At 47.5% G+C, this 26,109-nt stretch overlaps 1 protein-coding gene across 1 annotated transcript; it reads right to left on the minus strand.

Annotated features, from left to right (window-relative positions):
- Positions 1 to 1,270: 1,270 nt before the first annotated feature.
- On the minus strand, positions 1,271 to 21,584 carry COPZ1 (coat protein complex I subunit zeta 1). Its single transcript, XM_075551543.1, has 9 exons — positions 21,493 to 21,584; positions 9,695 to 9,763; positions 8,310 to 8,391; positions 7,582 to 7,673; positions 6,421 to 6,476; positions 4,854 to 4,931; positions 4,647 to 4,698; positions 3,409 to 3,447; positions 1,271 to 2,592 (listed from the first exon to the last, which is right to left on the minus strand). The coding sequence occupies exons 1-9, from the start codon at positions 21,508 to 21,510 to the stop codon at positions 2,545 to 2,547; spliced, it is 534 nt and encodes a 177-aa protein (XP_075407658.1). The 5' UTR covers positions 21,511 to 21,584; the 3' UTR covers positions 1,271 to 2,544.
- Between the last annotated feature and the right edge of the window lie 4,525 nt (positions 21,585 to 26,109).

The raw sequence follows: 26,109 nt of genomic DNA on the forward strand, positions 1-26,109 counted from the left end.
AGGGAGGGAGTGAATCCGACCCTGCTTCCATCTTCTATGCAGTCAGTGCTAGGGTGGTGGGTTTGCTCAAAGCCTGAAAGAAAATGATAGGCCGGGACCCCTGGTGAATTCCACCCCCAGTAAGAAACACAGAAGGTAGGGGAAGTTCAAATCAGGCCAGGCTCAGAGACTTCCCAGTTTGGGGATGGAGGAAAACTCCACTCTCAGCATGCTGGATGATCTGGTAAGGCCAGATGAGACTGGTAAGGCTGGCGGGCACTGCTACTCCAACCTCGGAGATGCCAACTTCAACTCAGTGCAGGGCTGCAGGGTGCTCCACAAGGCGTTTTCTTCTCTAACCTGCAAAGAGGGGTGCCAGGCACAGGCTGCTGAGCTCTAACTGCCACGTTCCCAGGGAGAAGGCAGACCAGACCGGGCAATGTCTGCCCTCCTGATGCTGGCGGCGCCTGCTTCCCTAGCTGAAGCCCTAATTCATGCTCTTGCTTAATCCTGGCTCTGCAGGCCCACCTTCTGATGCTAGAGGTGACTGAGGAGACCCTTCAAATCACTGGAGAGGAGTGCTCTCCACACTGCTCCCCCCACCCCCAAATCCTGCAGAGGAAGGGGGAAAGAAAACCAAAGCATTCTCTTGTCGCCGCGGCAACCATAAAACCCCCAGCTAAATCCATCTTGTGAGCTCACCGCCCCATTAAGATGCAGGGCCAGGCTCTGCGGCAGCCCAGCCACATTCATTTGTGCGAATAAAGGTGGAGGAGGGGGAGGGGAGCAGGCTCTGGAGGGACGGGGAAATGGCGAGAAGAGGTTATTTACACCACCGTCCTGACCTTCTGGAGCGGCGCTGGCTCAGATAAATAACCCGCTCAGCGCCATTTCAGAGCAGGAGTGGGAGGCGCAGGAAGGGAGCGGGGATGGAGGAGAGCGGGGCTGGAGGAGAGCCCCCACGCAGGTGCGAGGCTCAGGGTTACTAATGGCTGAGGCGGGAGCAGGCAGCTGGCTTTGGGGGTGGTGGGGGTGGGGGGGAGAACTCAGTTCCCTGGGACTCCCACTGAGAAAACACCATCCCCACCCTACCCCTGGCGCCAATTTCCAGGCAAGGGGACGGAGAGATGCCAAGGAGGCAAACAGTCCCGTAAATTAGGGATGGGGAGGGGATGCTGAGGGAGTCTCGGAGGTAGAAGGGAAGAAATATTATAAGATGGGGAGTGAGGGGGGCTGGAGGAATGGGAGCCGCTGCCAAAACGAGAGGAGCAGAAACATCACACAAAGGCAGTTTGGAAAAAGAAACCTGCTTTATTCCTCTGGACACGGAGTATGAAGGTGGCTATCTCCCGACTCCATGCGTTTCTTACACAAGTATGCCCAGTTACCTGCCCACTTTCGTCTAGAAGAACTGGCAGTTAGTGAGTAGGAGAGAACCCAGAAGTCTCAAAAAGTTGGTTTTTTTTTTTGGTGGGGAGAAAGTTTTCAGTGGAGAAAATTAGACCCAAGGGTGGGTGGTTCCATCTTCTTAGGGAAATCAAACCCCAACAGCTTCATGAAGAGACACCTCTCGCCAACCTGCGTCAGAGAAGTGTCCAGATCCTTGGATGTGCAGCAAAGCAAAGGTAGAGAGGAGAGGGTTAAGCAGACTTAGGCAGAGGAGGGACATGCATGTGGGGGAGACTAGGAGGTGCTGAGCCCGGAGATTCAAGTCATAAATTCTGTCCCCTCCCCAGTTCGGAGCAGAGTTCTTCCCAAGACTAGAATGGAGGTTCCGTCCCGAGAGTGGCCTTGCTCCAGGGCACCAAGAGGACGAGCCAGGAGAAGACCCCGGTGGTGAAGGTGGATAGCGAGGGTAGTGGACGCAGAGATGGACACTCCCACACGCACATTCACAGACCATCGCAGTGTTGAGGCTACAGTGTGCGGCTGTGACTGAAATAGAGATTTTATAAGCTCTATCCACTGAAATTTAAGTCACGATTTCCTCTACTGTGTCCGCCCTATAAGTTGTTCTCGATCTCGTTTCCAAGACTGGCAGACAGGACAATAAGAAGGCATGGGAGAAAATGCTGAAGCCAGTATGGGGGACGAAGCTGCGTGCACCTCTCCCCGCCCTCCACTCATTCTGGACTCTCGGCCAGGTCATCATTCCACAGGGAAGAAGTCTCTCTCCCTCCGCTTGCTGGACATATGGCTGCTGGCTGAAGGCCGGGCCAGGGAGGGAAACAGCACATGCCTTCTCCTGCTTTGATCTGAAGTGGGGCTGCAGCAAAGGGCACAGCGTTGGGGCGAAAGGACAGGAGGAACGGGAGTATAATGCAGCCTAGAAAGACGGTGTTTCCCTCGTCCTGTGTCTGAATCTAATGGAGCTTTACTCCCAGACAAAACAGGGAGAGAGAGAGCGAGTGTGTGAGCAAGGGGCACAATCACAAATAGCATGGAGTTTTAAGGACCCCTGGGTTCCCCAAGATGACCCTGAGAGAGTCAGTTCTGGGGCCTAGGTGAGAAGTCACAGTAGACATGCGATGTTTGCAGGGAGGTGAGCCAGGAACAGCGGGGTCTTCACCGAAGCAGTGACCACTTGATCTGTTCTTTGGCTGACTGCAGCACCTATGGAGACAAAAGGGGCTGTGGGGAAGGCTGGGGGGAGGAGTGTGGGGTGAGAATGGGATTCCCTTCCCACACTTGCCTTCCCTATCCTTAGATGGGGATAGAAAACCCACAAGGATAGAGGAATGGGAAGCAGCTCTCTAGGCCCCGAGAGGGTTATCAATTTAGGAAATCCCCGACTAGAAAAATAAAATTTGAAATCCACTGGGAGAACGAAGAGAGAAGGAGGTAAGAAGGCACACTGGGAGGAAAAAAGGAAAACAGACGAAGTGGGGGTTACGAGACAAACGTCAGAGGAGGGCAGTGGTAGCGCATCCAGATGGGCTTCTGGGCGAGACTGCCCAGGGGGGAGAAAGCTGCATCCTGCCCTTGCCCCACCCCACGCAGGTAGACAATCTATAGCAGTCAAGGTAGCAGGATGGATCTGCAAGGCCTGCATATCCTGGAATATGCATTTCCAGCCTGGCCCTCATTTGAATAATGAGAGAGAAAGCGCACAAGCGCGTGCGCAGGAGTGTGTGTGCGCACAGACCATCTGCTTAAGGCAAGCCTCTGCTGGGGAATAAATCACTGAGTGAGGCAGCAGGCAGCAGGGAGGGTTTGAAGGGTAGAGCAAGGCTGGCAGCCACGCTCAGGGGGAACTGGGATAGGAGTTGGGGGTAGGGGAGGAAGCAGTTAACTGCATGTGTCCCAGTTCTCTGGATTAAGAAAGAGAAGAAAAAAAAAAGAAGAGGAAGGAGCCTAGGAGGATGTGTCTTCTAGTATCTAGTGCCATTCAACCATCTGGGCGGCCCAGGCCAGGGGAGAGGGTCATACCTGAGATACTGTCTGCTCCGTCAGGGGCACATCTTCACCCTGCGACACAGAGAGACAGGCAGGCATTCAGCCAAGGGGAAAACTGGAGGAAGACCTCATTGGTGTTGGGGAGTGGAGAAGGAAGAGGTTTCTTTAGACTAAAGCAAAGGGCAGAGGCCCTACAATTATGTCCTACCCTGGAAGGACAAATCACCATGATACAGTCAAAATTTCACTTGGGCTAAGGATCTGTGAGCCCCAAACAGGGCCATTTCATCCATTCCTCTGTTTTAAGGTAGGAGGACTTAAAAGATGTATCCCTGTCCAAGTCATCAGCAAGTTATTTGATCTTCAACTCCCTCAACTGAAGGGTGGAGGCCCTGATTCCCTAGTCGGAGAAGACTGTCTCTGAATATCAATATGGCTAGGGAAAGGATGAGGGGGAGCCAGGGGTAGTTTAATGGATCCCGCAAGGCCTGATGGGTAACGACAGCATGTTAATTTGAAGAAATAAACTGCTGCAACAGCAGCCTGAGAAGGGGAAGGGGGGCTGGTGGGGGGGCCCCTCTCTCTTGCCACATAGAGACATATGTTAGAGGAGAAGATTAAACTATGCAAATGGAGCCCCCGGCAGTTAAGGGAGAAGATTTCCCATTATCCGGCACTGTCAGCCTTCACTCGGTGGAGGTCAGAGCCGGGACATCTATGAATGGGGAGAGCTGCTGTGCTCAGGCATCTCTACAACCACCCCTCGCCATTTCTAGAGAACCCTTCTGCAACCCCATCATCTCCCAACAGGCCTGGAGGGGGCCTTCTGTGGCTAACTCAACAGGCCTTTCCTTCCCTGACTCTGACCCAAAGGGACTGACCAAGAAGTTGTCTCTGATAATCTCAAGGACATACAGCTGTAACAGGTAAGGAAGGAAGCCACTTGTCTGCCTCAGATGATTGGGATCCACACCAAAAAGAATAAACCTACCTCAAGTTCCCTCAGAAAGTTTCTTTCTTTAACTCATTGAGTATATATTATGTCCAGTTTGTGTAAAAACTTTAAGAGATGTTAGGCACCGTGGTGACAGGTGCAGAAATTGGTTCATTTTGCTTCCCTTCTTTGGGATGAGAATCTGAAAGGGGAAGGAGGTCGTATTCAAAGACCCCTGACCCTCAGATGCATTTACGTAAGAAATCACTCAGCAGGTGTGGCCCTGGAAGGCGTCTGCGAGTAGATGGAAGGATACAGGGAGCACACGCCTACTTACCCTTAATGCCACCCGGTGCACAACTTGCTGAGGATCACTCTCTAGGATCACCCTACAGAGACGGAAAAGAGATCACTGTTCACTCTTCCTGAAGGATCAACTGACTGAAGGACCTCTGGCCACTCGGCCCACATGCAGTAAGATAGGGGCAGTCACCCATTGCCTAACCTCAGGCCCCAGGAGGTTCAGCTGGGGCACAGAACTCACCCTCCATCCACGATTTCATCCACAGCCAAGAAAAGCCCTTCCATGTTCTCCAGGAGAGCTCGCTTTTCTACATTTTTCCTGACCCCCAAAAGAAAAGAGAAAAACCAGCCTGTAAGTGTAAGAAACCTAGGACATTGTCTGAGCTGGGGGTCCCAAACTAGACCAATCAATGTCTGCACCAACCACACAGACAAAGGAGTAAAACAACTGAAGAGGAACTTCGCCCCCAATCCACTCTAAATCCCGTCCTAATCTTACTTGCTGAGTAAGGACCAGGTACATATTTTTAAAATACAGCCAATATCTGACGATTTCAGGGTTGATTACCAAGAGCTAGTTTTTCTTTCCTGCCTGTCACAATGCTGCGCCCGAAACTGCTCATAAACACTGACATCCGTGGGTGGAAATGGGTGGAAAATACACAAAGCTAAACCGCAATCTGGAGGCCGTGGGAGAGGTAGGGAAAGGCCTGAGGGTAAACTCTTTGCACCAAGCACTGACAAACCTAAGTCTCTCTCCCTCCCCTCAGTCCCCTCCCCCTCACACCCAACCCAGGGACTGAAGAGAATGATTAGGGGCCTCCTCTCATCCACCAGCCCCAAAGCCGGTGGTTGGTGGTTGGTGCATGTGGCCAGTCACATCCGTCAGTTTGACTTCTTTACTAGATCACCCGAAACGAAGTCTACGCATTCACCTGGCTAAGAAATAAATCACCCTTCCTGAGGAAATCTGAGCCACTCGCCCTGCTGATTTTGTAGGGCTGAGCGCGCCTGCTGCTCTGCTCCGATGGCTGTCTGTACTGGGTTCACTTGGGAGCTGCTGGGGAAATGAAGTTCAGACCCGTGGATGCTTTCAAGAAAAGAATCCTTTATATCTCTTCTACTGCCCATGTCCTTGAGGACCAGGGGGCGGGTGGGGGATGAAAGAGAGGGTCCTCTTCCACAGAAGGGAAAAATTAAGGGCTAAAAGTAAAAAGTTCAGAGTGTTGCTTCAGGTTTCCTCTGGGACATGGCCAATGCTTGCACTTGCCCTACTCTAAAGTAAGTAATTAAGAGCCCTGGTGGCCCTGTGGGTTAGGCATAGGGCTGCTAACTGCAAGGTCAGTGGTTCAAACTCCCCAGCTACTCAGCGAGAGAAAATGAGGCTGCCTGAGCGCTAAGGGGAAGGAAGAGTTACAGCCTCAAAAACACTAAGAAGCAGCTCTAATCTGTCCTATAAGGTCACTAGAAGTTGGAATTAACTTGATGGCAGTTTTTGTTTGCTTTTATGTAAAGAATGAAGCCCAAGCAAGCACCCAGAAGGTTCTTAAGACTCTGACAGAGACCAGAGCTACTAGGGAATGCAAGAGCTGACACAGAAGTGAAGATTGTACTCCGTCTTATCGCATCACCGTCCACGGTAGGAGAATCACTTCCATGGAGAGGATATGGTTTCTATCTAGCTCTTCCTGTCAGTATGAATAACACTGAAGTAATAGGCCCAACTCTGGAAGCTTCTACTGATCTACAAATCCCTAAGTCCCCGTTACTTTATCTCCCAAAACAACATCAAAGAATGGCCTGCTCACCTCAGCATCTGGCTCAAGGAGTCGAAGAGACAGTTCAGAACAGTCATGAGCATCAGCTGTTGGGAGACACACAGAAACAGACGGTAAGGTTCAAGGACGAGAACGAAAACTACCGGAACGCAAAACCCTCTAATTTGTTAAGCATCAAAGTGCAGACTTTCACAAAGACCCAAACGCCTAAGGTGGAAGGGAGAGCAAGACTGGGCCTGTGGTTTCTCGCATTAGTTACCTCGGCTACGTGAGACCCAAACATGAGGTCTCTTTCTGCTGGAGGGATGTTCTAACAGAACCTCCGAGTGGCTTTACCAACGACACAGGTGTTGCCTGGTGTCTTAGGGAGAGCTATCACTGATCAAGCAATAAGCTGAGGTCAAAGGGAGGCAGCAGAATGAGAGGAAAATGCATGAGCTCTAGAGTCAGACAAATCCATTTTCTAGATATGTGACCCTGTGAAAGTTACTAGGCTGAACCACATGAAATCACCACTTTTATATTTCACTAACGGTCAAACACAAGTGATTCAGCAATGGTTCCTCACTGTCAAAGGACTCAGACATAATGCACAGCAATATGGCAAGGCTTAAAGAAACATGTATTTACAAGTTCCCTGCAGCATTGGTTCCCTCAAATTTCCCCTTTTGCTTCAAATTACCTGGAGATAGAAATGTTCATTTTCACTTCTCTACTCTCCCAGCGATCGCTACCATTTACCATGTAGATCCATGGCAAGTAGCTTTCCATGCACACAGGAATGTAGGTGAGGACCATGCCCACAGCCTTCCCAAGTGGCTCATTCAGAAAGTCTGGCTTCACCATAACCGGGGGTGTGGGGGGGCTGGCTAACCGACTCAAGGCTGGCCAGGCAGGAACCCTTCAAAGCAAGAACTACCCGCGCAGCCGTGACCCTCTCTCAGAAATCCACCTTAAAACACTACCCAAGACATGGGTCTTACACGTTAGCATGTACTGAAACGCGCATCATTTTATCTCCTACTCGGAGATAAATGATCAACCTAGGAAATCTTCTTTTCGAGGCGGTTCAATGGCAGGGCCATGCTTGTGAAGCTGGCAGGGTCACCAGAAGTCAGAGGGACAAGGCGTTCATTCCTAGGACCTGGTGTTTGTGGCGTAGGAAGTGTGATCCAAGGTGGGCATGCTTACCTCGTTTTCATAGGAGCTGCCAATCACATAGAAATAGAGATCAATACTGCTTTTATAAACCACTGTCAGGCCTTCCAGGAGGGCAATTTCACCTGGGGAGATGGGGAAACAGTGAGTGGCCTGAAATAAGAAGGTGGGAGAAAAGACTCACCATGAACGGAGTAGTCAGCTATTCGAGGGAGGCGGAGTTAACAGGCCAAAATGACCCATGCCCGCTCCCATGGCCCCAAAGTAGGCTTGTTTTGTGTTGTATAAGTTTAGCAAAGGAGAAACATACACTTGGGGGGAGTCTGAATGCATGTTCTCCTCTATTCCCCGACTATCCCTTATTTGCCTCCTTGTGTATGAGACAGGATACTAGTCGATCTTTCGGAGGTGAAACTGCGGCGCGGTCACCTTTACAGACTTCCATTTACCTGCCCTAATGGATGCGGTACAATAAGCAGAGCTGCAGTTAAATTTGTCAAGGGAGGCTCATAAATCCAAGGACTAGACAGGTAGCTAACAGCCAACCTTCCAGCACGGTATTCCCGCGTGAGGTACACTCACCTCCCCATTACATTTCTGAAGAGTTTATTATATGAGAGGAGGAGGGGAGCAAAGAAGAAGGAGAGGAGGAGGAGGAGGAGGCGGCAGAGTCATTCTAGCCTCTCTTCGTCATCTTGTCGCCACCCCCTTCCCACCATGGTCCCCCTGACACCAGGGGTAGGGAAAGGAAAATGACCTACTGTCAGTCCGATGAGTCTTGTTGAAAATGTTCTTCTCGAAGGCCTTCTGCTCCTTGACACTGGGGTAGGTGTCATCATAGTACTGGTCAGAGGGAAAGGAGAGGGGGGGGGGGGGAGGGAGACGACGACATTAGAGCGTGAGCCCGGAATGATTGGTGACTGTGTTTCGTCCTGGGATCTTGGGGTTTCTCTCCTTCAAGGCACAGGGCAAAGGATAAATATGCACACGGAGAAAGAAGGGCTGCAGGGGCAGGGGATGGGCAGTGAGTAATCTGACGCCAAAAAAGAAACGAAGAAAGGTCCCTGAGTTAACATCCCCAGCACTGGGTGAAGGCCTGCGGCCTGCGCGCCTTACAAAGCAGGCTCTGTTCCCATCGACATTCGAGCAGTGTTCCCCGGGGGCCCTCGCTCCGTGAGTGCTTCCTAGAAGCAACCCTGGGTCGGGGAGCAGTGCCAAAGAACCCCAAAGGCACTAGCCGCTCTGTCCAACTCCCACTTCCTGCAGGAAGCCGAGGAACGGAGAGAGGTGGCAAAACCCTGCCCGCTGCTCTCCCGTGGACAAACGGAAAGCAGCAGGCGGCACTCCAGCATGCCACTGAGCCCGCTCCCAAGCTCTCCCTGGCAAGGGGGAGGAGATGCAGGCTGCTAAATCGTTCTGCTCTTTAGGGGCTAATCCGTCGCAGTCAGCTGAAGACCTATGACAGGTCTGGCATTTAGTAACTGGATAACTGTTTCAAAAGGTGTCCTGCATAGTTACATCCAATTACAGGAAGGAACAGCTGGTGAATTCTAAACTAATCTCTACCTGCTGATTGATTTATGCTGTGTGCGCCCAGAGTTAATACACTAGGGACAGAAGAAATTTCTACAGGAGGGGGAGAATACGGAGGGAGGCGAGAGGGGTGTCCTTTCTCCTTTCTCAATAGACCTGAACTTAGAAACATCACCCTGGAAAGCCAAGACAAAACAAGCGAGATGGTGACTACAGACTCCTGGCTGGCACCTTGGACTTCCAAGAGTTTCTTAGAAAAACCCAGGCAGGATGACAAGGTCAGAGGAAAGGCAACAGGAAGGACGGGCAGGTGAAGATGGCTTCTCAGGTCTAGCCTCTGCTCTGTTCAGAAACCCAAGTCTCTGAAGCTCTTCCCTGATCTCCTACAGATAGCAAAGGACGCCACCACGGTCAAAGACAGCACGTAGGGAAGATGGATGGGTACCTAAGAAACAGAAGCAGCTCAGATTCTATCTGGATGGTCAAGGTAAGATGGAAAACCTGTTGAAATTATAATAGCAAGAAATATGAATCAAGAGAGTCAATCCTAAGATTCAAACCTCGAGATAAGTTGAGGCCCTGTTCCAAAGCTCGCTCAAAAAGGGCATCTTACCTTTGCAAAGAGTCGGTCTCCATCGTTGTCCAGGATCAGGATGGCTTTGACAGTGTACAGGGAGGGTTCCTAAAGAGACATGAACACATCTTCAGTCCGGAAAGCTGCCACCACCAGTGAAACACCAGATCCCTTCCCCTTGGTCCCACTGGGTTACAAGGGTACACGATGGGGCTTCTGTAGATCCCCTACCCCAACCCGATGGGATTAGACATTTCCCTCTGAGAACGACCAAGTGGTGAGTGAGCTGGAGGGAAACAGCAGCTGAACAAAGGTCTCCAAGCAACATCTGAGAAACCGTTCATCTGCACCGCACTCATGGAGGGCACAATCAAGATGGGGCCTACCGTTTTTCCAAATGACCCTCCTTGGGCTCCCAAGCCCAAGTGAGTAGGGAATGTGACAAGATTAATTAATAAGCACTGCACAAGGCCATTTGAAAACAAGGCTGAGCGCCCTCGAGTACTTGGCTATTTCCGCAGAGCTGCTGCAGCAGCAATGCAGAGGTATACAGCATGCTTTCCCTAAGCCGCCTGACTCGGAGCTGAGGGGACTCTGTGCGTGCGCACACGCACACGCACACACACATACACAGACACACACACACCACACACACACACACACACCCCACCCCACCCCACCCCACCCCCCCAGTCCCAAGCCTGCACGCGGTCCAGTGAAACATTCATCTTCTGGGATCCCAAACCACCTACTACACCCCCAACTACACTGAGCGCTGGGGTGGTTCAGAAGTCGTGAGAAGAGGATCGAGTCAGAAAACACTGAGGCCTGGAGAGAGTGAGGAGGCAAGTTTTCTCTGACTCCCAGAGTCCAATTTTGAGGACAAATATTCTCATGAAGGAATTGGAGCCTCAGCCTTGATGGCTACACGCAAACACTGCCCTTCTGCATTTGCAAGCATGTAATTTTCCAAAACATGTTGCGATCAGATGCTCTCTCCCTGAAACATCTAGGGAAATCCACTACCCAGGAGGCAAAAAAAGCATGTGCATGGAGGAGTTTCCAGACTCACATTCCTGTCTGACCAACATTGCTCCCCACTGACACCCCTTCCTGTTCTTTGAACAAGCTGTGATTCTGTTACCTCTTCCCTGGTCTTAATCGGGAAACCCAGTCCTCACCAGGCTGAACACATTCTCCAATATTTCTCAACAAAGAACTCAAGGAGAGGATCATCATCCCTGAAACTGCAGCCTTTGAAATGACCATCTCTGCCAACGGGGCGCCGAGAATACGGCCCCGTGTCAGGAATGAAGTCTAGCTGGAGCAGTTAAGAATGGGAGTGAAGGCACCCACTCTTTTCACAGGTTAGAGAGAACTTACGCCTCCCCGATTGAGTTTGAGGGAAGCAATTCTTGTGTTCTGTTCACCGATTTATGCCAAATGTCCAGAACACTGTTTGTTTTCAATGCTTTGTTTATACTAAAAAAAACAAACAACTCACTGCCATCATCGGTTCTGACTTATAACGACCCTGTACAACAGGGTAGAACTGCCCCGGGGATTTCTGGGACTGCAATATTTATGGGAGCAGAAAGCCTCATCTTTCTCCCACTAAACTCACGATTTTTTTCAAACAAAAATTCAAAAGTAAAAACGTCTTGGGGCAGTGCGCGTCATGCTGAGGTGGGGTTTTCTGAGGTGGCCGTTACAGATGCTATTGCTACCAACCTTGACTCTCCTGTGACAGACACTCCGTAAAGGTCTCTCTAAGGGTTACTCTCTGGGATATTCAAGGCCTGAGGACTCCAAGCTCAACTAGAGACTCTGTGAGTAGCTAAGGAAAGTCTTCTAGCGGCTCAACAGTCTCAAACAGAGGCAGCTGTCCCGACCCCGACCTCCCCACTGAAAGATCATCCCCCAAAAGCAGGCTCAGTTCTACAGCCTCAATTCACCCCCAGGGAGACACCAATGGGATTAAATTTCCTTAATAGAAGAACAGCGGTCCACAGGGACTTGGAATTCATTGGCTCTGTACCTCTACCCACACTCACAGCACCCTTAAAGAGCTGTCCAGTGATTTCAAGTGTGCACTGGACCTGGCACACACAGCTGGTTTCTACAGCCAGTCTGGCATCCCTAGAAGGAATGGGAACCCAAAGAAATGAAAAACCCTCGTGGCCAACAGCTACCTGAGAGAATCAGACCATGTCCTTGATAGCCAACAGTATATGAATGCCTAAGACAATCAGGCCAGCAAAGAGAGACAGATCCTTGGCTTCTGCTCCTGCCTCTTTTCACTGGCTCCTTGGAAGACACTGTCAAAGGCTCAAATCGGACTTACTCCGCAATGAGGGCTAAGAAGGTACTCCAGAAGAACTCCCAAAGCAAGGATCACACTAGCGAAAGCTGAGAATGGAAACGCTCCTTTCACACTCCCTCCCTCAGCTCGGGCTGGAACCAGCAGCTTCTCCTGCCACCTCCTGACTGCAGCTGGTTCCAGCTCGGCCAGCAGGCCGGCCAGCATCCCACCTCTCAGGAATGGGGAGAGCCAGAAGCTCCCCTCAGGCCACAAAACCGGCCAATTTAAAGGCCCTGGAAGCTATTACATGATCATGTAATTTTATTCTAAGTTTTTGCAAAGGGCAAGTTTATAAATAACTGCTAGCTATTGAGAAACGGGCTTCTAAGACAATGGACTAGGATTGACCTTTATTGCATTAAGGCATAAAATGTGTAGGGTCTCTCAGTAATATGAGAGGCTGGACAAGTTTAGGGCCATGTTCAAAGGGTTTTTAAAAGGTCTCTTCTTCCCTCCCGCCCTCCAAAAGGGTAGTTGCTAGAAAGCTTTCGAGACAAAGTTCTGTGATGCACTGACTGTCACAGAGCCACAGCCTGAGTGTATGACAGAACTTCACCTCAAAGGCTAACAGTACCTGGAAATGATGTGCAGGCTGAGTGGCTTAGGGAAGACTGGGTAGCTCTGATAGATTTTCATGTATGTTTTTTATTATTAATAAAGCCAAACTAGAATGCACTCTCCTCAGGAGAGCAAAAGCATTGCAGAAAGAAACAACTGGGCGACAGAAAATGAGCCTGTGATCTCAGTCAGGGGCTTCTGAAGCCGGATGACACCCATCAGCATTTCCCAGCACAAGCCCGACTAAAGGGGAAGAAGAGCTCCTCTTGCTGCCCCCTGTGGGCCTTCCAGCTGACCTGCAGCTTCCATGGGCTTTTTAGCAAAACACTAAAGATAGCTCTGAGAAAAAGCTCTCTGTCTGGGCAACTTGTAACTCAACGTAGTGGAGGAAGGCTCTAAAGCTGTACTGAATTAAGTCTGTTCTATATATATATATATATATATATATATATATATATATATATATATGTATATGTATATATATATATATATATATATATACATATATATATATATATGTATATATATATATATATATATATAGAAAGACACCACTGTGGGATAAGACCTTGCTATGTCACCAGAACAGGACTGGGGTGACAGTGATTGAAAACTAGCAGAGATGATGCATGAGGGCTGTACCTCATTACTTCTGATTCATCTCTAAAACCAAACTCACTGCCATCGCCTCGATTCTGACGGAAACCGCTTCTATAAGGCAGGGTAGCACTGCCCCTGTGGGTTTCTGGGGCTGTAATTCTTTCCAGGAGTAAGAAGTCTTGTCTTTCTCCCTCAGAAGGACTGGTGGTAGATGGCTGTGTGGAGGCAGAGGACGCTGTCCCCTCATTCATGTGCACAGTAAAAAAAACCGCAAGTGAGGATCCGATCCGGCCGAGTTCTTCACGACCTCCTGCTAAAGCCGACCCTGGCAATACGACAAGATGCTCTTCCTTCAGTGCTATGAATGAAGTAGCACTAGGTCAGCTCAGACACAGAAGGAGAAATTCCTAGATATCACTCCCAACTCCAAATACACAGGTATTTCGCTCCCTGACTCGATGCCAACTTTTTCAACATGAAGCGCTCCCTCTGGGAGGGAGGGCTCCAATTTGTCAGCCAGGAGCTTAGGGACTTCAGATGAAAAGAAAAGAATTAGCTAGTCTTTGACGGAGAAGAGTAATTTTCACGCACAACCTCCAGGGTTCGCTTAGACCAAATAAACACAGCTAAAGAAAGAACAGGAGCCATGGGCACTAGGAAACATCATCTCACAGCTGACACAAGCCCAACAGCTGGGAGGCACTGACAGCAAGAAGAGCCACCCAGAAGAGCCTACCTGACACAGACAAAGCACATGGAAAACAGTCACCAAGAATTCTTTCATTATATATACGGCAATTGAAGAAAATGTCTCCGAACTCCTAAGACATTTGGCTCAGCCATTAACTGAAGTTTAATGAACTCCTTTCTCTGGGACTAGGCTTCCCCGCGGAGAAATGAGAGGCCTGGCCCAGGTTGGTTAAGGTTAATACCTTTTTTGCATTACCGAAGACCCCTCTGACAAGCTGAGGAAATCTATGGACCTTTGTTTCCCCCCAAATATACATTCACAATTTTTTATGATTTCAGGGAGTTCAAAGACCTGGGCTTGGAATTAAATCTGAGTCTCTCTGAAGATAATAAGATGGTATGGAAAGAGGGAGGAAAATGAGTGATACTTTTACAAATCACCCCACCCGCCCCCACCCTCCGCTGCCTGACACCTAGTAATGACTTCAGCGGGGATGTGTGCGGCCTCCATCAATTAAGGACTAGGCCTGAGAAAACTAACCCAGCCAGCAGAGGGAGCAAAGGTCAGCACCACACCCTTCCAGCTTTTAATGGCTAAATCTGGCGGCAGTGGAGATGGGCAACACAGACAACCAGGTCCCCCGCTCTTCAGGAATGCCAAGTCTCAGGCCTCAGAAAGCTGTCAACCGAAGAAGAGTTTCTAGCTCAGGGATTACACAGACTCTAACTGCTCAACTATCAAGGAAGCGCAAAGAGCTCGGGCCAATGCAGGGACACGGCAGCACTGCTGGGAAGAGGGACGGGCATGTGGAAACAGGGCTGCGACCCCTGCTGCCTCTAGATTTGGCAATCTAGGGGCTCATATTTAAATACCACTCTTCAAAGGGAAAAATCAGATCGGCTGGGCCAGATCCACTTCGAATGTGTCCTTGATCATGTTTTTAGCATGATTTATGCCTCCTCCAATCCTTGGCCCTGAAAAGAAAAAGCCAGTCCCCGAGAGTCTGAACGACAGGCTCTCTGTTCATCTTTCAGTCTATTTGTCCCTCAAATCAACTCCAGAGGGAGAATTGCTACCCTCTCCTCGATTTCAGTCAGTCTCTCTCTGAACATCAGGCAGTGGGAAAGACGTGAGAAAGGACATGGGAGAAAACTGGTAGACCACTGGCTGGGAGTGAGGCGATCTACTGCAGCGGTTCTTAACCTGTGGACCCTCTCACAGGGGTCGCCCGATTCCTAACAGTAGCAAAATGACAGTGATGAAGTAGCAGCGAAAATGATTTTATGGTTGGGGGGTCACCACAACATGAGAAACTGTATGAAAGGGTCATGACGTTAGGAAGGTTGAGAGCCACTGATCTACTATAATGCTGGGGAAATTAAAAAAGCCACAGAAGACATAGGCTTTGACTGAAACATATACCAGGGGGCTGCGAAAGTGTGGAAAATGGAATGATTTTGTCAACACTAATGGGTGCAAAAAGGAAGAAAATGTTCCGAAGTTGATTGTGATGATAGCACAAGCCTTCTTAACATGATTAAGTATTGAATTGTGTGATGTGTCAATTATAGCTCAATAAAACTAATTTTTCCCCCCACAGGGACTCCAGGATACATAAACCCCCCAGGGCCAATGATGAGAGTAGAGATACCAGTAGGATTAGGGGATCGTGGGGTGAGAAAGGGGAAACAGATCACAAGGATCAATCTAGAACCCCATTCCCAGGGGAACAAATATCGGAAAAGTGGGTGAAGGGCGATGGAGGATGATGTAAGATATGGAAATAATAATCTATAACTTATCAAAGGTTCATGAGGGAGATTAGGCAGGGGAGGGAGGGGCAAGACATGGGTAGTTGATTTCAGGGAATCAAGTGGGAAGAGAATGCTTTGAAAATGATGATGGCAGCATATGTGCAAATGTGCTTGACACACTGGATGAATGTATGGATTGTGACAAGAGATGTTAAGCGCCCCCAAAGTATTTATAAAAAAAAAAAATTTAATGACATTTTCCCACTTAGGGTTTCCTGAAACAGTTAGAGGAGACAAAGCACCAGCAGAGGTGATAAAGGCCACAGATTCTACGGGCAAGAGAAACGCAACCTCACTGCCAGGGAGTCAATCCCAACTCAAAGTGACCCTTTAAGACAGGGGAACACTGGCCCTGTGGGTTTCCAAGACCATAACTCTTTACGGAAATATAAAGTTGCATTTTCTCCCCGGAAAACTGGAGCTAAGAAAGCCAATTGTAGGGCAGGCTCTCATTAAGAGGGCCGTCCCCGGTGCAGGCACCTTACAATGTGCATGGACTCCCCCTTCCAGCGTTCTGCCTCTTGCCCAATGGCTCTAGCAAAAGCAGTTAGGTAGGCACTGTATCTTTATTCCTGCTCTAGCCTTTGCCTCTTCAAGTTCCTCTTTCCACAACTAGTTTTCTTCTCACTAACCTGATTCCTGGCACCCTGGTCGTGTGGTGGTTATGAGTTGGGCTACTAACTGCAAGGTCAGCAATTCGAAACCACCAGCCGCTCCAAGGGAGAAAGACGGGGCTTTTTCATTCCCATGAAGAGTTACACTCTGGAACTGTGGGCTTCCAGAATCGATTCGATAGCAATGAGTTTGTATTTGTTTTTGTTTAATCTTGACTCTAACCAAGTCACATTGACAAAGTAAAAGACAGTAGCAAGTACATGGAAGAGACCCTTCATCAAGCTGCCATAAAGCCATTCTGCTCCCTCAAATATATCTGGGTAACTGCATCCATCCTCTGCCTCGCAAGGAGGCCCTGACGTCTCCAGGGCCTGGCTTTCTTCACACGGAGGCCCCCTCCGCCTCTTTCTGACCATGTGACAGCTCCCCTAGACCTTCGATGTAATTTATACCTTGCCAGGGACCAACTCTTTCCCACCACTGTGAAGGAGAGGGAAAAAACATATATAAATACGTCGGAAATCTATAACGAGGTCTTCTTGGAGGGCAAGACATGGGGAGAGTTAGAAGCGGCATCAATTGCTCTTTGGGGGTTTTAGTTCAAGCCGAGGTCTGCTTCCAGCAATCAACCATTAAAACAAGCCGGCCAGGGTAACAGCACAGTTTATTCTGATCATTTAATTTGAAGTGTCAATAAATTAAACTTCAATCAATTAAACTAGGTGTGCAATAACCCAGATGGACACCCCGACACCAACATAATCACAATAAAAATTTTTATGGCTGCCAGGGACCTCACCGGGGGCAGCGCTGGCACTGCTTGCGCCCTGGCTGAGAAATATATCTCCACAGTGCAGGAACAAGATTGCTGCTCCTAGCGAAATGGAGGGGCCAGGCTCCGGCAAGGACGCAGCTGGGAGAGGGGCACAGGGGACTGCCAGGAAGGAGATGGGAGTGCTTTGGGGGCTTAATGTAATTGATACCTTTGCCGAGAGCAGGGGGAGGGGGCATTTAGGCCAAGTACCTTCACTGTTAGTGCCAAAGGAATTTAACAAAAGCCCCATTAAGATGATTCAGGAAGCAAAGGCCACAGCGCAGCATCAACCTTTAAGAGTCGCTGATGTATTCCGTATCGGTCCCTTCTTCGTATATACACATACCCTGTGCACTCTGGATGGCCTGGTTTTGGAGGAGACTGCACCTTTTGGAAATGGTTACTGTTATACGGCACAAATATCATTAGGAAGAGAGGAGAGAATTGAGTCAAGTGGGTGGAAAGCCTGGACAAGGGCACAGACAGAGACTGCAGAGGGGGCCCTCGCTGTTGCTGGGTGCCGCAGTCGGAGGGGAAGGGCATTCTGGATGGGACGCAGCATGCACAGGGGGATTCTCACAGTATCGTGAGGAACTGCACTTAGTTTGGTAGAGGGGCCCAGCGTGACAGAGTACAAGTGCCCCCATGCGTTTCCTACGCTGTAACTCTTACAGGAGGCAATCACCACGTGCTTTTCTCCTGCAGACTGCAGCTGGTGACCTTGAACTATGGACCTTTGGTTATCTGTGGAGCATTTAACCACTGCACCACCGGGGCTCCTTATTCAGATCAACAGGAAAAAGAAAACCTACGTGGAAAGGCTTAAGGATCCAGATTGCCAGACTAAGCCAGTCTTGAGGAAACCAGGTAGAGGAGGAAGGGCACACATCACTCATCCTGAAGATTCCAGGGTTATTCATGGAGAACAGTGACCATCCTGCGATCCTTCTCCGTTCACAGATGAAAAAGGAAAAGCCAGCAGAAACAGCCTGAGAGAGGAAGCTGAGGCCTGAAAGCACTATTCTTAAACACAGAGCTAAGCAAGATAAAAAGTCTCTGAAGGTCAGTCTGCAAGGGAGGCCCGGATTACAGAACTCAAGAAAGAAACGTGACCCCTTCGAATACACTCAAATGAAAGAAATGTTTTCATATTTTGAAATGTCCATAGTGAGACTAAATTGTGATCAATAATTCCCTGTGCCTTGGAGAAGTGAGGAAATGCAATGTGAAATGAGGCTTCCCAAAGGAATTTGGTTAGGAATCTGCCCACTCCATGGAGTGGTTTGTTAAAGACCATTCTCAGTAGAGATTAAAGCGAGATCCAGAGATTCCTCATTCTTTTCACAATCAAGATGACCCCCAAAGAATCAGATGACACTGAGTCCACAGAGGAGGGGATGAGATCAAAGGAGCAGTGGAAGGGAGGTCTGTAATAAACTGGAACTGTATGAGCCCCTAATAAAATGTAAAAAAAGAAAATGATTAGGGCAAAGAATGTACAGATGTGCTTTACACAATTGATGTATGTATATGTATGGATTGTGATAAGAGTTGTATGAGCCCCTAAAATGTTTTAAAATAAATAAATAAATAAATAGACTGGAACTAAATTTGGTGAGACAGTAACATGAGGGTAGTTAAGAGAGAAACAGATTTAGGAAATATCACCTGACGCTCAGGAGCCCTGGTGGCTAGTGGTTATGAATTGAGCTGCCATCCGCAAAGTCAGCAGTTAGAAACCACCAGCCGCTGCTCCTGGAGAGAAAGACAGGACTTTCTACTTCTATAAAGAGTTACAGTTAAGAAAGAAAAAGAGTTACAGCCTTGAAAACCCACAGGGGCAGTTCTAACCTGTCCTGAAGGGCCATTGTTAGTTGGTACTGACTCAATGGCAGTGAGTTTTGGTTCTCAGCCAGAGTTCATCTGAAGCAAAGAAAACAGAAAATTATCTAAATGACTTTTCTTAAAATTCCTCCCATGGATGGCTAATGCCATCTTGAATGCAGAAAAAGAAACTGAATCCTTTCACAATAAATCCCTTTAGGGCTTCAGGGCTTAATTCTCTCATGAGACCCCAGTGAAAAAAGTTGGAATGATGGGGGAAAGTATTCACTTTCAAATGGGAGACCAAAATAAATTAAACTGTAAAGAACAAAACAATGTTGGGAAGCACTAACCCAGAGGAAGAAAAATACATATGCCATCCTTAAGACTCAGTATAGGAAATTACGCTTAATGCTTATGAATATCCTAAAAATTCCTAAAATCAAGTCAGTTCACAGACTCAATAGTGACCCCATAGGACAAAGGACAACTGCCCCTCTGAGCTTCCTAGACTTTCAATCTTAACAAGAATAGACTGCCTCATCTTTCTCCCACAGAGTGGCTGGTGGGCTCAAACCACTGACCTTGTGGCTAGCAGCTCAATCATATCCCACCACACAAGCGTTAGGCCAACTGCAAGGTCTGCAGTTTGAAACCACCAGCCCCACTGTAAGAAGTTATTATCCCCCCTCAAAAAAAAGCCGTTATTACCCCCCCCCCCAAAAAAGAAGTTATTACAGTCTTGGAAATGCACCCGCGCAGTTACTAGGAGTTGAACTGACTCGATGGCAGTGAGCTTGGTTTGCTTTTGGTACTCCAAAACTCTAGTTTTCTAACTTGAGGGTTGCAAGGACAATTTTGTTGAGGATGAAAAGTCAAATCAGAGAATGATTTACTCTAGGAGGTTGAGGCAATAAGAATTTCATACTAGTTTTGACAATGTACGCTCTTAAGCAAACTCTTCCCCTATATTTTGATTTCCCCAAACTCCATTACACAGGTTCCTCATGATAAAGAGTTATTATCTAATATAACACACACGAGGCCACCGTGAGTCATAATCAACCACGACAGCATTTTTAAACCAAAGTTCAAGGGAACCTAACCAACTCAGCAGAGATATGAAGAATGCAGCACCTTGGCATATTTCATGGAATATAAGGAAGAAAGGGGTTGGAACAGGACTTCCCTGAGGAAGTGGGAATAGGAAACTGAGGTAAGCAGAAAGGTTTTCACCAGAATTCCCTCAATTCGGCATTATGCAGAAGACCAGACACCTTGTGTTGGAAAGCCTCTCCAAGTTACCATCTTCTTCCCTCCTTTACCTCCAAGGAGGCTTCCTGGTAAGTGTTGTTGTGAGCTTGGGCTCACAGCAATAGAAGGGAACATTGCCCGGTCCTGTCCCACCTTTGTGATGTTTGAGCCAGCTAGTGCAGCCAGAGTGTCAACCCACCACAGGAGGGTCGTTCCCTTTTCACCGACCCTCCACTCTACCAAAAGTGGTATGTCTCCTACAGAGACAATCCAAAGCTGTCTAAATGCTTCCCAAGAAACGGCTTCCCAAGCATCTCTCTTACTCCATTCACCTGTTAAGAACGCTGGCTAACTGCCTGGACACGGTTAATACTAAACACGACCTGTAATTGAAGGTTCCTATCTATCTACACCTGACCAATCTCTTTGGGGAGAAGAAATTATCTCTCTGCCATTTGAAAGAGAACTGGAACCTGTCACCCGCTTGTTTATCTGCTGAGGATCCAAATGTGTACTTTGATTAGGTCAGAGAAAAGACACAAAAAGAGAAATCTTCTCTGCAAAGAGGTCTAGAACTCAACACAATGAAGGAATGCATTCATTAACAAGCTGCAGGGAGCCTAAGGAGCAGGACGCTTAGCCACCCACGTTTCCACACTTCCATAAGAGGGAAGCGTAACAGATCCTAAACGAGCTCCTAAAATCTAAATAGGGAGGGAAAAGGAGAAAAGAATAGAGTCTGGAAAATAGTGTTGCACAATCTATGACAACTCGACTAAAGTCTTCCAGAACTTTGGTGAAACTGATTCTTTCTCATGGCAAACACATATACGAGGAATTAACAGGAAACCGGTATCAAGAGAAAAGGCTTTCGAGGAAATGTGACAGGGGGTGAACGAGTTAAATTCTGACAACCAACAAGCGACAAGAGCATCTGCCACCTGGTCTTACATTTTGGAACAAGTTCGGAGATTTGTGCAAACTCAAATCAGGAGGAGATGCTAAGAATTAGGAGGACGCTGAAGAAGCGAGCCCAGTATGCCTAGAATTCCATGTATCCTACGGTCTCCAGGTACTCCCCATAACTTTCCACTAACTCTGCGCCTTCGCGCCGGCACGGCTCCCTACTCTCAACTCGAGGCTTTAGTTCCTGAAGTAGGCCACCCACTCACTCCACAAGAGGTCGAGCCTCCGTTCCCCGAGAACTGCCCGCAAGTCTCCCTTTCCTCCCTCTCAGCCAGGCCGCACCCTGACTCCCGGCCCCTACGGACACCGCAGCGTCTCCGCTGCCCCTCCAGCTCCTACCAAAATCAGCGCCTCCATCTTGACCCGCAGCTGGTGCAGACGTGGAGCCGCAAAAGCAACGCCGCCGCTGATTGGTCCTACGTCCACAAGAAATCCCGCCCAAGGCATGGATCATTGGGCCACCAAGTGCCAGCACTACCCTACTGACCAATCAGTGTATGAGCTTGCTTGGTGTATGCAAGCTGTCCAATCAGAACGCGTAGGTATTTGATTGTCAGTTTGAACACGTAATAAGGTGCCCAAATTGCTTGACTCAATGGGGCGGGAGGGTCAGTGGGCCGGGCTGTTTCCATGGGGAACCGAGGAAGCGATTACTACTGTTCCATTGGTTGAGCAGAGCACGTGAGGCTCGTTAACCATTTTCATCCACACGCCCTCTAGGGGGCGCCATGCTCCCCTCAACTCTTTAACTGGCCGTGTCCGACAAATCCTACCCCAGTCCCTGTGGTATCCACCCTGCTCCCGTTGCTGCGACCACCACCCCTCGCTCCTTCCGTCTTGCGCCCCAGTGAGCCCTCATCAGATCACTTTAGCATTCTCAAAGAAAATCTGCGCAATCGGAGAGCGTGCCGTGGGAGACACAGATATTAACTAGACACAGAATGTTAAACCAGATGAACCTCAGGGAGAGGGACTGATAACCACATTCACAACCTCCCAAGATGCGTCCCCAACTCTGCTGGGTCCAAGGAAAGCCAAGAAGCTAGTGAGTTTTTTAAAGTAGGTTTTAGTTTGTTGCTTGTGGTTGTTTGTTTCTGGCCTGGTGTGAAAAGGGATGTTAGAACTTTGGAGTCCAGAAAGGAGAAAATTGGAGAGACACAAGAATAATGGGAGCAGGTTCTGTGGTTTTCCAGTATGGACAAGCCATTGCAAAATAAGAAAAGAGAAGTTTGCTGAGCACAGGGATTTCACAATGGGGAAGGGTTCTGATGAAGCTTGACATTCCCCTCCCTACCCTGTTGGTTTCCTGGTCATCGACCCTCTTAGAAGAAGGGCCTTTACTTTTCGTTGCCTTATATTATCCTCAGAGCTCATAATGGCATCCAAGTGCTTGCTGAGATACTGAGCTTTAAAAGGGGCATAGGGTGGGGGGAGGTGCAAAGGAAACTATACCAAAAGCGTGCTTGCAGCAGATCAACACATCTTAGTTCCAGGTGAGGCTACAGAAGCGGGAACAGGGGGCCAGGTACCATACACTCGTTAGAATCACATACAAGATTGTTCCGGGAACTCCCATCCTGGGCGATCAGCGCAGGACCAGTACAAGGATATTCATCAAGGACCCACCCAGACAAGCCCCTAAAATGAGACTGCCCCTCCCTGGGCTGGCCAGAAAGAGGTGGAGGTAATCCACTTTCCAAGGCATTCTGCCTGAGGGCAAGATGGCTCAAAAGGAATTAATGGACACTTACTTAGCAAGGACTCTGCTTTCACTGTCACCCATAACCTACTGCAAACTGGGTGCTCAGAATTTAAGCTCTATCTAATACAAAATTAAATGAGAAATTATGTGTGAACATATAAGGGGGCTTCAAAAAGTCCATAGAAACCTGGAATGAAAAGATTACAAATTTTTTTTCTACAAATTTTTGGAATTGCCCTCACAAGTATAGACCATTAGAGATGTTGCTATTTCAGTATTCTAAATTTTCAAAATTTTTAGAATATTCAAAATTTCACTATTTTAATACTCTAAATAATTGAACACTTCTGAACAAAAACATGAGATGATGGAAGCAACTTTAAGATGATCACTTGGATGGGTGTATGTGCAGGAGTATTGGCAAAGAAGAGTCAAAAGGTAGACAGTCCCAGGAGGAAACCTTTGCAGTTTGGTAGGTTACAGGGTCACAAAACAGTGACCATAAGAAAATATCTCTAAAAGATTGTGCCCAACAAATGAAATTACCCACTGTCATTTGGAACTTTTAGAACATACTAGAACTGCCCCATAGAGTTTCCAAGGATATAAATCTGTATGAAAGCAGACAGCCACATCTTTCTCCCCCGGCAAAGTGGCTGGTGAGTTTGAACTCCACCTTTCCATTAACAGCCAAGCGCTTAATCACTGCATCACCAGGGCTCCCTACAAGTGGAATTAAGAGACGTCAAAGTGTAATGAACAGAGGAGATGGGGCATTTGTCAGTTAGAAGTAGCCAGTGACCTGATGTAACTTCAGAAAGGCATAATTCCATCAACATATCTAAAGTTCCCGCAGCTTAATCACTTAAAGGAAAATGGTTGGAGCCGTAACACAATCAAACTCTAACCCAATCAATTATAGTAAAATAGCTGAGGCTAACATAAACAGAATCAATTATATTAACTTGGCTGGAGCTGAAACTTGAGCAATTGAATTGTACTTTGTCTTCGTGGAAGGGGAGTAGGAGACACTTTACATAGATTTCCTCCCCAAAAAAGGATTTATCAGTGCTTCTCGAGTGACATTTAAGGAAGAAGTGTCCATATTGGACCACCACAAATAAATATCTTTATTTTTCACAAATATATATCTTGCACTTTTATAAAGGAGATGGATATAATTCAACCAGTCATTAAAATTAGGTAATTCTACTTGTTCACTAAGCAACTTTCTAATTGTAGCTTTCAAAGAAGTTACCATTAAAAAAAAGTTTTTTTATGAAGTTACCATAACCAGTGTAATCACTCAAAAGGATTGTCTAGGCCACCATGTATTTTATGTCAAAATATGTAAATCACCCATATGGCTTATATACCAGGTTCTTGAAGGAGCCCTGGGGGTAGAGTAAGTTATGCATTGCTATGGTCAGCAGTTCAAATCCACCAGCTTCTCCGAAGGAGAAAGATGAGGCTGTCTGCTCCCATAAAGATTTACAACCTCCAAAACCTCAGGGAGCAGTTCTGCTCTGTCCTATAGTGTCACTCTAATCGACTTAGCAGTGGGTTTGGATTGGAAACAGTCTCTTGTGAGTGAGGTCTTCCAAACTTAGTGAATTAACCAAACTGGAACTTCTGAGCATTCAAGCTGAGAGTCAGGCCCTCCGAGAGAGAAACAAGTGTTTCTATCTCTTGCCACTCTAACAACGCAGGTATGCAACTCAAAATGCTACCGTCCAGACAATGTCCACACATAGTGACCTCATAGCTTTCCAAGCGAACAACTCACTGCCTAGCCTACAGCATCGCCCACGCACAGAAGCGCCTTATTCCATAACACATGTGTGGTGACAGGCGGTGCTAGCCTGGGAAGGGTTGGTGTGATCATTAATAGAGAGAAACACCTGGCTCTTTTGATGGGGTTCATGCAGAAGATGCAAATGACAATAGCTTGGCCCCCTGACTTTCCAACTTTTTGGTTATTGGAAAAGGCAACAAACTCTGGCTTTCTCTTCCGGAGGGAAAGGTACCCACCTCACCATCGCTGAAGAGAGAGGCAGAGGCTGGCTGCCAAACAGAGCAGTGGGCGAAGTGATCTCTAGGTAGAGTGAATGACGAGGTCTTAAAGTAACATATACAGCGTAATCTTTTAAATGTAATTGTGCTTGAACTATTGAATTGCATGGTATGTGAATTATATGCCAATAAAACTGCAGGGGAAAAATTAATGAAATGCTCCTCAGAAAAAAAATGTAAAAAAAGAACAAGAGCCTTTTGCACGCACCCTGAGAAAAACAGTGAGAGGAGATTTGTTTTGTGTGAGTTTAATCAGTCCTGGAGACCAGAAGGGCAGCGTTGACCGAAGGGCAGAGTTGGGAGGGTTAGGAAAGTAGGATTGAAAAGTAGCAAACGGAGGGAGAAAGTTGAATCTGTGATGGTCCACTGAGGGGTTGCAAGGGTTAAATCGAATCAGAGCGTATATGAATTGTTGACTGAAAAACTACAATATGGGGGCAGGGAATGTATGGATGTGCTTTATACAATTGATGTATGTATATGTATGGATTGTGATAAGAGTTGTATGAGTCCCTAATAAAATGTAAAAAAAGAAAAGAGGAGGAAAAAATGATTAGGACAAAGACTGTACAGATGTGCTTTATACAATTGATGTATGTATATGTATGAACTGTGATAAGAATTGTATCAGCCCCAATAAATTGTTAAAAAAAAAAAAGAATTGTATGAGCCCCAATAAATTGTTTTAAAAAAAAAGAAAATGATTAGGGCAAAGAATGTACAGATGTGCTTTATACAATTGATGTATGTATATGTATGGACTGTGATAAGAGTTGTATGAGCCCCTAATAAAACGTTTAAAACAAAACAAAACAAAAAAAACTACAATATGCTTTGTAACCCTCCAAATCCACAATGAAAACCTTTTTGGTTTTGTGTCTTAAAGAAGCAGATTGCTTGGCAACATATGTACAAATGTGCTTGATGCAATTGATGTATGGATTGTTACAAGAGCTGTAAGAGCCCTCAATACAATGTTAAAAAAAAAAAAGGAAGAAGTAGATTTCCAGGAATTTCTTCCAAGGTGCCTTACCAATGAAATATGAGGCAAGGTCTTCTGCTGAGAAGGCAGGGAAAGGGTGTTGGAGAAGTTAGAAGGGAAAAAGTGTAAGACAGCTAGTGTGCAAAGTAGCAAAGGAATTGCCAGATGAGAAAGCCAACCAAGAAAGTGCAGAATTGTT

Source organism: Tenrec ecaudatus, chromosome 6, assembly GCF_050624435.1.
Source record: "Tenrec ecaudatus isolate mTenEca1 chromosome 6, mTenEca1.hap1, whole genome shotgun sequence".
NCBI classification, from domain to species: domain Eukaryota; kingdom Metazoa; phylum Chordata; class Mammalia; order Afrosoricida; family Tenrecidae; genus Tenrec; species Tenrec ecaudatus.

Coding starts and splice junctions, on each gene's coding strand:
- COPZ1 (XM_075551543.1), bottom strand. Junction 7,674..8,309: donor CAAGACTCATCGGACTGACA/GTAGGTCATTTT, acceptor CCATCTCCCCAG/GTGAAATTGCCCTCCTGGAA. Junction 6,477..7,581: donor GCAGCTCCTATGAAAACGAG/GTAAGCATGCCC, acceptor GTCTCCCAACAG/CTGATGCTCATGACTGTTCT.